The 12,789-nt window shown below is 38.6% G+C and overlaps 1 protein-coding gene across 5 annotated transcripts in view; it reads right to left on the reverse strand.

Moving 5' to 3' along the window:
• ELMO1 (engulfment and cell motility 1) overlaps positions 1–12,789 on the reverse strand; it is a 311,982-nt gene that overhangs the window by 239,783 nt on the left and 59,410 nt on the right. For 4 of the 5 annotated variants that reach the window (XM_030445753.1, XM_030445755.1, XM_030445752.1 and 1 more), the window contains 2 exons: positions 10,192–10,232; positions 9,009–9,081 (listed from right to left, as the gene is read on the reverse strand). The exons of the other annotated variant lie outside the window; for it this stretch is intronic. In XM_030445753.1, coding sequence (XP_030301613.1) covers positions 9,009–9,081; positions 10,192–10,232 — 114 coding nt within the window. The remainder of the gene's footprint in view (positions 1–9,008; positions 9,082–10,191; positions 10,233–12,789) is intronic. 5 annotated transcript variants of the gene reach the window in all.

A 12,789-nucleotide genomic window follows, 5' to 3' on the forward strand; every position in this document is an offset into this window, starting at 1 on the left:
AGAAGTTGATATTGGATATATGGAGACAAATCCAGAAAGGTGCTTACCAAGAAATTGGTCAGAATTTGCACTTCAGGAGCTGTAGTCCCTAATGTGACCATTACTGAGAAACTGAAAAATTAACAAAATGTTATTTTGTTCAATATACAAAATGCTATTTTGTGTAAAACCAACAAATACAGCTCAGAAACTTCAAAGGGAACAAAAGAGGTAGCAACCCCCTGGTTAGGAGAAATATGACATTTTTCTTCATTTCCAGATGTTTTTTTCCATTGGCTTGGAGTAAGAGAATTGGAAAAAGCAGTAATAAATATCTCAGCAATGATTAAGACAACTGAAAATAAGACTGCTGATGCAATCAAAGCCCTCCATGAGGAAGTTACACAATTGGCAAAAATTACAGAACAGTATACAAGGGCTTTGGACATGCTGCTCTTGGTGTCAAAGGGGGGGGGAGTATGCACAGTAATAAATACAAGTTGCTGTGTGTATATGGACCAGGGTGGAAGAATATCCACAGACCTGAAGAAAATCTGGCAACAGGCCTGAGTTGTACAAGAGACACAAAAGAATGATATCTCTCTTGGATTTCCTGAAATATGGAATTGGTATACTTCTTAATTTCCAGGCTTAGGTAGCTGGTTTAGAACTGGAGGTGTAGCAGTAATTTTTATGTTAGCTTTTATGTGTTTATCTTTACTTGTACAATGCACTATAAGATGCTACAGCCAAGCTCAGTTCTCAAAGAAAACTCCTTCCCATCTTAATGAGGAGAAAACACAGTGGAAATTGTTAGAATATTACCAGGGAAATATGTCCAACAAGAAAAATATGAGTGATGCTTAAGTGAATAGAAGTTTGTATATACTGAAGTCCCAAAGGGGGAAATAGGTGTCAGTAACTGATTTAAAGTAAAATTTGGGGGGGAAAAAAAAATCACATTTGGGGAAAAATCACACGATATCAAACAAAAGAGACACGCAGAATAAAAACAGAGCTTATATAACAGTGAAATGGAAAGAATTAGAAAAAGAAACATCCCAAGTAGAGGAAAACATGTCCCAAGTATTCAGCAGCCTGTCCTTTAGACAGACAAGACACCTGTGAGACAAATGAAAGGGATGGAAAGGAGTACTACCAACAACTTATCTTGGTTATAGCCTTGACCACGATGGCCGTGGTAGAAAACACCAAGTAATTGGACTCACTATATTAACGTGTCATTAATATTAATGTACTATTAGTATAGCAAAATACCACCCACAGGTTAGAGGGACTCCTACAAACAAAAAGCCCCCTACTTTTTGAGCATGTGTAGTGACATTTTTAAGCATTGCCACTTTCAATGGAAGTGAGGAGCTGGTAAACCAATCATGCATACAAATGACAAAATATAATTACAGTTATTTTTCACATTTTGGGGTAGAAAAGTAGCACTTCAAATTTCAGGAAATTAAGCTTGCTTTGTGGAATACCACTCTGCTTCTTTTTCTGGGCAGAACCAGATATTAAAGCAAGTAGTCACGTGGATCTGCTTCTTGCACACCAGGTGAAAGACTCCACATTTTGGGGGCAACAACAGCAGTGTTAGTGAAAATGCAGAGAGAAGCAAATGAAATCTCAGTGGCCTTGAGCAGCTGCTTCATAAGGCAAGGTCATCTCATTTTGGAGGGACAAAAGCCACAGAAGGGAAAGTTGTGGACAAGCTGAGTGCAGAACCATGGTTATCAAATCCTACAGTATCAGAACTAGCAGGTAACTTGATGTAACCAGCATGTGATTAGTTTAAGGCTGATGAAGAATGTACCTCTTCCTTCAGCAGGCAATGAACTTCCTGAGCTTGCTGTCACAAAAGGTCGTGAAAGCAGGCAGCATCGGGAGGTTCAGCAAGAGATGGAAGAATTCTATGGCCCTTATATGAACCCTGAGGGGACTAAGTGCAGACTTCAACACCTGTAGTACAACAAATGCAAACGCTGAGGAAGCAGGAAGGGAGGGAAAGCCATGAATAGCATTTGCAGCTGAAGATAGACCATGAGGTTAGATACAACATTTGGATGATTTGGTAGGAAATTTCTTAAGTTTATCTTTAGTCACCAGAAACTTTAATAAGGTGATAGTTGAGAGATATAGGTAATTATCAACATCGTACTACTTGGCATGACAGGGCTGTACTGTTTTAGAAGAAATACTGAGGCAGTTCATCTTTTGATAAAATTCTGTTTCTGTGAAGCTGCTGGGAACAGAGAGAATGTCTTCTTGTTCTTCACATTAGAAATTCTCTTAAAAAAATTAAATGTTGGTAGTGAAGTAGTTTCTAAAAAGAAGAAGTTTTCTGGAGGCACAATTCTACACATATCTTTGCAGCACGTGGACTCCCAGCACTTCCTGTACATCAGGTTTACCAACACACAGAAGCACAGTCAACCACCTAACCTTAAAATGTTACCTCTTTGCCTCTCTTTTATTCATAAAAAGGAGGGAAAAAAAAATCTAGATTTGTCTCCAGCCAGATCCATGATTTGAGCCAACTCACTTTTCAACAGTACAGTCACAAGGATGCTAGAGAAGTGAAGGAATGAAGCAAGGGAGGCAGGGGAAAGAATGCTGACTGCCTTTTTCTCCAGCAATGCACAGTTACACTGGCTTCAATGTCACCGAAGCCACATCCTAAGTAGATGTCCATACTTGTCTTTAGGTGGAGTGATCTACAAGAACAACATGATCAGGTAAGACTTTGCAGAGCAGCACTGGTACTCCACTATGGGAAGACATGTTTTGGACACATTAGAAGAAGTTACACACAAGTTATTTTTACCCTGGATCACTTCCCTTGTTCAAGCAACCACACAGACACGCAGACAGCTGTACCAGAAACAGGGAAGGGGTGGGCAGACAACAAACAGCCCCATCAAAATAAACATCAGGAAATGACAGACTTAGCTGGGCTCAAACTGCTGCTGGTGAGATCATGTGGGGAAATCAGAACAGGCAGCTTGGAATAGACATCCAAAACCAAAACAAAGCAAAACAAAACCAAAAAAAACCCAAACAAAACAAAAAACCACCAAACCAAAAAGACCCCACCCCACCCTAAAATAAGGATTGTCAAACTGAAATCTGTTCTTTGATGCAGTTCGCCCAACACAATTGCACACTGAGGGGTCACTGCAGTAGCTCCTAAAGCAGATGTTGTTACTCAGAGGAGTAGCTGAAGACCCAAGCCAAGACCATGGTTGCCAAATGAAAGCACAGCTTGCCACCATAAAGTAGAATCTTGCTTTCAGTCTCTGTTCATTCCTATTACTGTTTTTATGGGGCATAAACAGTTGCATAGCTACTTGATGAGTCAACAAGGGAACTAAACTAGCTGAAAATTTTATCATTTTGGGTTTTGTCCAGCTTGTAAGGGGAAAGACAGGAAGAAGTACTACTGTATAAGTAGGTAAGAGGGCCAGTACCACATTTGGAACCATACTGAGATTTGTTTAAGGGGGAAACCTACAGGTGCATATATATCTCTAACATGTACATCCCACTCCTCCTCCCTTGCCTGTACCCCTCCCCTCAGATGCACAGACTGTAGGTAAAACAAACCTCCATTTATTACAATGGTCAGAATTTGCCAAAAAGTTAATTCCACATCAGCCTAAGCCAGTTCCACAAACAAATGATGGACATAAGGACATTTAGAAACACGGTTTAGCATTAGACTCAGTAAAGTTAGGTTAACAGTTGGGTTTGATAGTCTTAAAAGTCTTCCAACCAGAATGATTATGTGATAACTTGATTCAAGGGTCCTGCCTCACCCTTTCACCAGATCAGGCAGACTTTTTATAATTCAAATTTAATTTGTGGCACAAAATGATTCCCCCTTGCCGCCACCACCTAAAATTGTCTAAAAAATGCTGTATCCTGCAGACATGAAGTAGCAGTACCTCTTGGGGAAAGGGAGAAGAAATCATAACTGTTCCCTTTCAGGAGGGAGCTGTGATGACTGCTCACTACATGTTGAAAAACTGCTCATCAAAAGAGGATATTTTTAAGCATGAAGGAAAATGTATATGGGATTTTTCTGTCAGACAGATCTTACACAGAACTGTTTGCTATCAGCTGAACCCCAAACAGTCCCACTGTGCCTCTGGTGTATCACACCTGCCTTCAAGTGCCATAACAGAAAGACAAAGTTTTTCAGAGCCTTTCCTCTTTTCATGATTGAGGCAAAATTACAAAGTAAATTTAAGAAAAATAATCACTTGATCCATCTCAACAGCCTTTGACATGGAAGTAAGGAAACTAAACAGAAGATATTGTCACAGTGAATATTTAAAAAGGAGGAAAACAGAAGAACCAAGATGTCGTGCTGGGGCCAGAAAATAAAAAGGTTGAGTAGACAGAAATTATTTTCTCTGGAAAATATAGTATGAAACCTGAAGTCCTACCAAAATGAGTCCTAAAAACTTGGACTAATTTCCTAAGAGAAGGATGAACAACTGTTCTTCAAATCAGCCTGAATGAAGGAGGACTGAAAGTGATTTAGTGTATGGATACTCATGTTCTTCTTCTATCCCCCTGGCAAAATATATCAGCAGCTGCTAGTTTTACTGGAGTCCTAAGGCAGAGCTACCAGCATTCATCAAGCAGGCAGAAGCAAGGCCACTCTGACTCTGATTCCCAAAAATATGCTGCTCTCTCTTATTGGGAGGAATATCTGCAGGGCTGTGCAGATGTCCCAAAATAGTAAGAAGTTTGGGAATATGTGCAGAATACCACATCAATGATGGAACAGAAAAGGGTAAGGCAGGCATAGTTTAATCTCAGCCAAATCTGGATTGGAATCTGCCATTTATGTAATAATGTTAACAATTATATTATCAAGAATAATAAAAAATGGCAGATATGAGGAACAGATCATTTCAAACTTTTCTTCAGTTCCCAGCCTTCATGCTAGTTCTCATTCTCAGCTGTTTAGAAAGTACCAGGTCCTTCAATGAATGAGAAACATTTATTTTTGAGAATGTCTACTTTCAACTCACTGAAGTTCAAATTACTCAATGAAAATAGATGAATACTAAAAACATGAAAGAAAAAAAAAAAAAAGCAAAAAACTCCAACCTTACAAGTGGCTCATTTCTTATCCTGTCATTTGCATACACTCCCACACAGGGAGCCTGTAGTGGCATGGTGGAATTTCACATGAATATACAATTACAGGTTGCATTCAGCAAAAAATAGGTCACAAGCAAAAGCACCTTTGAGAACAAACAAACACCAGGGACTTTAACCAGGTTCCCAGCTTGGAGAGACAGGGCCTAAAAACACAGCAATGAGATGAGTAATGACAACAAAAGTAAGGTGAGGGCAGCTCCCTGTGCAAACCAGCAGAAAAGCCAGCCAAAATTAATGGCAGGAACTCAGTGTCTGCTCTCCTCCAGTTCATGCAAGGAGGACATAAGAATGAAAGGGAAATGCAGGATTTAGGGAATATGGGGGGGAAGAACATACAAGGAGTCTCCAGGTGTAAAAAACTGACCACAACAAAATGGTGGCAATAAAAATGGGCTGCAGTCACAAAAAGTTTTTATGTTTCAAAGATAACATAAAAAAATGGCACCAGTATCATCACTGTGTGCCAAACATAGCTTGGAGCTGGCTCACAAAGCCACTAACAGCAAGTGAATTAGCTTTTTATTCCTGATAGTTGTTTTGGTGCAGGGTTTTGCCTCCAGCAGTGAAGCCAGCCTGGACTCTATTCTTCCCCAGCCCCGTACTTCTGCAAAGCCACCTTTTGGAGGCTGCACTGTAATCTGAACAGCTGAAATGAACCAGCTCCTTCATGATCTTTTCATTTTGAGACAGCAAATTTGAGCTAACAATTCCCCCCCCCCCAGAGCCAGAGCCCATGGTGGGCAGTGTAGGCACACAAATGGATCTACAGGAGCCAGACCTTGTCTGAAAGGCAAGGGTGAGCAGCAATAAGGGACCAGCCATGCCCACCAACCTGCTGCATGAGCCACTTGGATGCCTGATGGACACAAACATCTAAGTAAAGGTGATTTTTGTTCTCAATTATACACTATCTATCTAACACAATGAGATCCTGATTGAGAAGTCAGATTTTTAGATGTTTGATGAGGGCTTAGGCACTATGCCTGCTTGGTTTTCTTGTTCACATAACCTCTTATTTCTCCCACTATAAAAAAACCTACTAAAATACATAATTAATAATTTGCACTGCACTGTCAGGGACACAGATATAGCCAAACGAGAGCCCCAGAGGCAACTGTGCAAACTGTATTTTCTATGATAAGCCCTATTTCTAGTAGGAATATTGGCTGACTCAAGTTTTATTTAAAAAAGGTCCTTACACTGTCTGAAGGCGTTATTGCTACTCCTGTAGCAGCATTTTTCCAAATCATATGGCAAAAGAAAAAAAAAAAAAAAGAAAAAAAGAAAAAAAAATTAAGACAGAACTGCTTGGGCGTTGTTTTCATTTGTGTATGGCATAATCAGGAAATAAAGGTCATCTACAGAAGATAGAGTTCTGCACATGATAACCAAAACACAGATGAGCTGTTTGCCGCCCAAAACCAAAAATATAATTGTAAGCCATGTGTTGTCCCACATCTACAGCATTTTCACTTCAAAGTTTCCTTTTACTTTGTACAAGAATCCATTAATTGCTTTGTTTTTTGTTTTTGGTTTTTTCTGGTAACATTAAACATAGTAGTATTTTTTAAAAAAGGGATCTCTACCTGCAAGGCTATAAATCAGCAGTCACCCAGGCTCTGTGGAAACATGACCTATGCATAATATTTTCTGCATATTTACCAACACACAATTCATCTTTGAGAGCAGTGAAAAATATTTACTTATCAGAAGTTATTGTAGTAGCAAAGGAGCTCTGCTCACATCCTAGTAACAGGCAGATTAAAGCAGTGTGGGCTTTAATGATTTGTGTTGTAGCTTCATTGAAGTGCATTTGTTTTCCTCATGCCTGGTGCTTTTCATTTTGTAATGCAGAAAGCAACAACATTCTACTGCACACAAATGAGGGAAAGTATGCAGAAGGGGTGATGGCCTATAGAAGCCTCTCTTTATAGCCACTGTCCAATAAGCAGTGATAAACAGTGAACAATATCTAATAAAAGTCACAGACATCTGAGTAATACTCGTGGCATTTAGAGATCCTCTCTCTTATTTATGTGACTCAGAGTCAGACACTGCATATTTTCAGTAGGGAATAAACAAACTCAAAGTCCTCTCTGCAATACAATCCAAAATGTTCTAGAAGACCATAATTTTCCACCCTTATTGCAAGTTACAGACGGCCAAAAGCCATCAGACTTCCTTCTATGCAGAACAGAAAACATTTCTCTTCTCCAGAGCTGCAGGATCCTTCCCATCAAAGGTAGAGGCAGAGCCTGTATGATTCCTCCAGTTGTATTAGGACAAAGTCCTTCAACCAACTGTTCAGTCCTAGCTTCTTGGAAACATTCACTGTACAATCAGAGCTTAAATGCCAACAGGCAAATTCAATTGTGTCTGGCTTATTGGAAAATGTTGTGTCACAATTCAGGGCAATTAGCAAAACACAGCCTCACTATTTAGTTTGGGTGGAGGCAAAACAGGAGCCAATAAATACTTCAACAGTTTTCCTTGTGGTGGCCTTTGAAGTGTCAGTCTACTGAAACTTGAAAAGAAAGGACAAAAAGCATGCAAGCCTAAGAGTGGAGAACCCAAAACAAACTTGTCAGGAATGGAGAAGGTTATCTTGGGTGGCAAGGAGTTAAATGAAAAACTGAAACTGGCCTGTTAAACAAAAAAAACAAAAAACCCAAAACAAAACAAACAAACAAAAACAACAAAAACCAACCAAACAAAAAAACCCCAGCAAAACCAGAAAAAAGAAGCACTATCTTACAAGCAACTGCTATAGCTGTCTTGCTAAATTTAGTCTTTCTATATGCTTAAATGTGCCTAAATTTTCTTCATTTCTTGGGTGGAGTAAAAAATTACTGCAAGAAAAGTGTTCGTGTCTCAGCTGTGTTTAGCAAACCCTAAAAAACTGTAAAATGCAGAAGTAAATTTAAAAGACCCTTTCAGCTCAAGACTAAGCCAAATAATCTGATGACAAAACAATCAAGAAGCAGCTATATCTATGAAGCTAAGCTCAGGTCTAGTTTGCTCAAAATTCACTAAGAGACAGAGAGGCAGGAACCTGCATGCAGACTTCAGCAGGTTTTGAACAGTGCTCTTTTCCTTTCACCTAGAAATGGTACCTCTGCAGCACTAACGTGTACACTCTTCCAAACAAATTAATCTTTTTTTTTTTAATATTTTCAGTCATTTCAGCAATACTATCAGTTATGCTAGGAATGAATGTACTACTCGGTCTCATTCAGATGAGCACATCCCATTTATTTGGACTAGACATTCCATTTTTATTACAGCTACAGCCATTTTATTACTCTGTACTGAAATCATTACATCACTTCATGAATTGCCTATTGTCATGCTATCTGGTGACCGTAAAATTAAGATAGCTTGACATACAGTAATGGAAAAGGACAAGACACCAGGTGGGAAAGAGTAGCAAATACTACACAGTCACCAAAACTCATTTCTATCTGATCAGTCAAAGAAGGAAGTGACACGCACGGAAGGTCTGCTCAGACCTCAAAGAGAGCCCATCATGTTTTGCAGATTTCAATTTCCTGTGCACCACTTGTCAGTGGAATACTAAACACGCAGAGGTAGCAAAGCCTTCAGACTCAGTGCTAAAACTCAGATATGAAGGCCTTGGTACATCCAAATTTATATTTGCCTTTCCAAACAGAAGAAATCAGAGCAAAAATCATTAAAACCAGGTGTCCTAGTACCTACCCTCTCATTGGCATCGCATGATGGGAAATATTCTGTATTTTTGTATATTGTAATTTAAAATAAATTATTGTGGCAAACATTTTGATAGGATATGCAAGAACTTTGTTGAATAATTTACCTACCTTCTCTGTGATGTAGAAATTAGAACTATCAGCATGCTGCAGAGCAAACTGATCATGATTTGCAAGAGACCACCTAAGAAATATGAAAATAAATTAAACACCAAATAAAATCTTTACAAATTCAAAAATACCCTTTACTTAATTTTACCAAGATCAAAAAGTGCCTGTCATTCCCAAGTATTCCTCATACATGTTTCCATAGTTTTCAGTGAGTTCCAAAGTTTAAGATAAAAGCATGCTTACAAAGGGAAAATCTGAGTGTAAATATACCCTACGAATATGATTTTCCCTTTGCATAACTGAAACAAAGCCTTAAAATTGACCACAGTCAAGAAAGAAATTGCATAACAAACACCTTCCTTCAAAGACAAAGATTAAGAGAGAGGGTGGAGAGAAGAGAAATTATTTTGTCACCACAGTGATACTTCAGTGCTCAAAAAATAAGTTGATAATGATCTGACATACATTCCAGGTCTATCAAAAACAGCAAGCACAACTTTTGCTTGCAGTAAGCAAGATCACTAAACCACTACAACACACACAAAAAAATAATTACAGTATGAATATTTTACACTAGCCTATACAATTCCCAATGCATATAATATTAACTTGATACATTACATTATGCATAAAATACCACCTTTTTAACTCAGCAATTTGATAAATATTAATAAGTTTCTCCTGTGTGGTAGCACTTGGTTAAAAACAGCATTTGTCCCCAGATATTAACATATTAAAACTAAAGCAATACATTTCTTTTAGCCAACTATTGTGATTAATATTTCAGCTTGATGTGAGCAGTCACATCAACTTGACCAGCTTACTTTAGCCACTAAACTTAGCACTCAAAATTCAAAGCCACAGTCAGTGCTATAGTTCCTAAACCCACAAACTGCAGGGACCATAAGTATAAATGTGGGTAAAATGCACATTTGTGCAAAAAACCAACAAAGAGTCTAAATGAGAGTCACCCACATGATGGAGCTACTTTGTTAGGAAACTCATCTTGCAAATAATTGCTCCAACATATACTGCAAATCCAAAATCTGAAGATAAAAACTACAAGATCTACGAAAGTAGTCATATAGGATATCTAGATTTTCTTCAGAAAAAAATTACCAACTGGTTGGTTTAATAACTTAAAAAGTATAGTGTCTATTATGAATTATATGGTAGAACTTACCCATCGCAGACTTCTTTTATTATAGAAGACAGGGGCTTTTTCTGGTTAAAAAAAAAAGAAAAAATGTCACCAAATTGGAACATCCCTGAACCCTTAAAATATTCCAGAACCGCTCACTACAAAGAACAAAACAATTTAGTAGTATTGAATTTTTTTTATTTAATATCAAGCTTGATAGCACCACAGAATCTTCTACTGGTTTGGTTTGATAATCTATATAACAGCAATTTTACACATACACATGATGACATTATCAGTCCTTTTTGTCAACATTAGCACATAAGGCATCAACTCAACTTCCCAACTGAGAAATCAAAGGGTCTTTTGTGTACACTGCATCTCATTACCCAACAGAAATAGAAGATTTAGATACCAACATGAGCACTTTCCAGCAATGACATCTGAAGCAAGGAGACATTCAATATTTTTAAACCTTCTTTTGTCCCTTTCAGATATGGTCATGTGAGGACAATAATCCCCTCTCTTAAGCAGACATATGCAGGTTGCCCTCTGATAAAACACCAGCTGGAAGGTGTTAAGATCCCAGATGTATCAGTTCTGCTTTATTCTCTACATCTGTGAGTGCAAGCATGAGGACTGACTGAAAACAGCTCTGTTGCTTTGGGTCCCAAAATAGAAGGAACAGTCTACTTTGGCAATGCTGTAGTGCTCTGAACATTTTTATAAACACAGGGTGTAAATGCAAGTGACTTTTAGAAGATTGCTGGCTAAAAGAAAATGCATTTTTATATTGGAAAAACGCATGGCAATAAGAAACAGACCAAATTTCACCAGTTGGGGTGACTGCTGAGCCTTTTTTCTCCAGTACTGAGTGAGTCACACAGATGTGTTCCTTCTTTTTGATGTCCCAAGCCTAAATAGCATAGGACCCCCTCTCTATTTACTTCAAAGAATCACGGTTCACTGAGTTCTCAAAAAGCAAGCAGAACAAACAGGATCCACAAAACCCCCTATACAACCACCCATAAACCAACACTGTTGTCACACCAAGCTGTTTGCTTTTAATACTTATAGAAAACTGATGAGGCTAAAAATTAAATGAGTAGCAGGGTGTGCTATGCAGAGAGAGAATTATTTTTCCCTTGGATTTGTTTTCAGAACTGCGTCACTGCATAGACAGAAAGTCAGAGAAGGGACTCTCTAGTTAGGTCAGAATCAAGGAAGGATTTCTTACTTAATAGTCATTTAAGCAAGTTAGTTTAGAAACAGGCAAAAAAAAAAAAATCCATAAGACCATGTTAATCAAATATGAATGAAAGTATCTACTGAAAGGATCCTGTCCCCATTTTCCATACTGTCTCAGTCCTTGGTTTCTACCCTTCTTCTTTCACTACCATTTCTATTTTGATGATTCACACTGGTCAACCTGACCAAACTAAAAACTGGTCTAAGAAAAAGGAAGAAACTGGTAGTTTCAACCTGGACCAATTTCCTCATCTGATTTGCTATGTACCTAAATTACTAGCAAATAGCAGCACATGAGAGAAAAGGCAGGCTGTGAAGCTGCTCTCTCCTGAAGCAGCCAACATGCCCCTTCTTCACAACAGCTTCGCTGTGTTGCATTGGCTCAGCTGCTTGCATAGCTGTAAGCCAGGCTGGGAAGCAGGACAGGCAGATTTAAAAAAAAAATAACAAAAAAAAAAAACCAACAAAAAACCCCCCAAACAAACAAACAAAACACGTTTTCTTCCCCACAATTTTTAGCTTGATCATTTCCTCAGTCTGGATTACTCTGTCACTTATGTGCAGCTGCTTTCACCTGCTGTCTTCCACCCTGAGGGGTTCTGTAGCTTATTGCAATACTGCAATCTTTGCTTCCTTCTTCTCTTCCATCCTCCCCACACTCCCCCCAAAAAAGTAAACTCCATTTCTGGGAAGGTACAGAGGGAGAAGCATATATTTGTCTGGAGTGGGATATTGCCAGTTTGCCATCTAGCACATACGTGCCAGCCTGTGAGTGAGCTGCTACCCAAACAGAACAAACATCTCTGCATGCTGCTTCCTATTCTCTCCTCAGGATTCTACTGCAGGTCCTGCTACAATATTTTCCCATTTTGACAAAATCTGTATCTGGGATATTAATTCTTTTTACAAAGTAAATTATTATCAGCAAACAGATTGAAGACAATGGAGGACAGAAGAGTAACTTGCCTCTCCTCCCTATTATTTCCCATAGGAACTATAGTTTCCATCTGAAACTGACAGAAAGCACTTTAACAACCCAAATTGGCAATAATGTAAATACTGGGAAGGCTGGATACAATTAGTTTCCAAATCATTATTTTGGTACTTCTATGTTCTCAACACCATGAGCTTTTATGTCCTTTCTCAGTCCTACTTTTTTTTTTTTTTTTTTACTCAATCCTACTTTCTCAATGTCTTTTTCCTATTCTATGCCATCTTTGCACTATTATATGGCATTACTTGAAATTAAAAAACTTAGACAACAAAAATAAAATCCCACCAAAGTCAACTACAAGCTGTAACGGGCAGCTAAAGAACAAAACCAAGATGGATCCTCAACACAGTCAGCCTTTCATCATCCTGGAGAAGAGGCGGCTCAGGGGAGACCTCATC

Source organism: Calypte anna, chromosome 2, assembly GCF_003957555.1.
Source record: "Calypte anna isolate BGI_N300 chromosome 2, bCalAnn1_v1.p, whole genome shotgun sequence".
NCBI classification, from domain to species: Eukaryota; Metazoa; Chordata; class Aves; order Apodiformes; family Trochilidae; genus Calypte; species Calypte anna.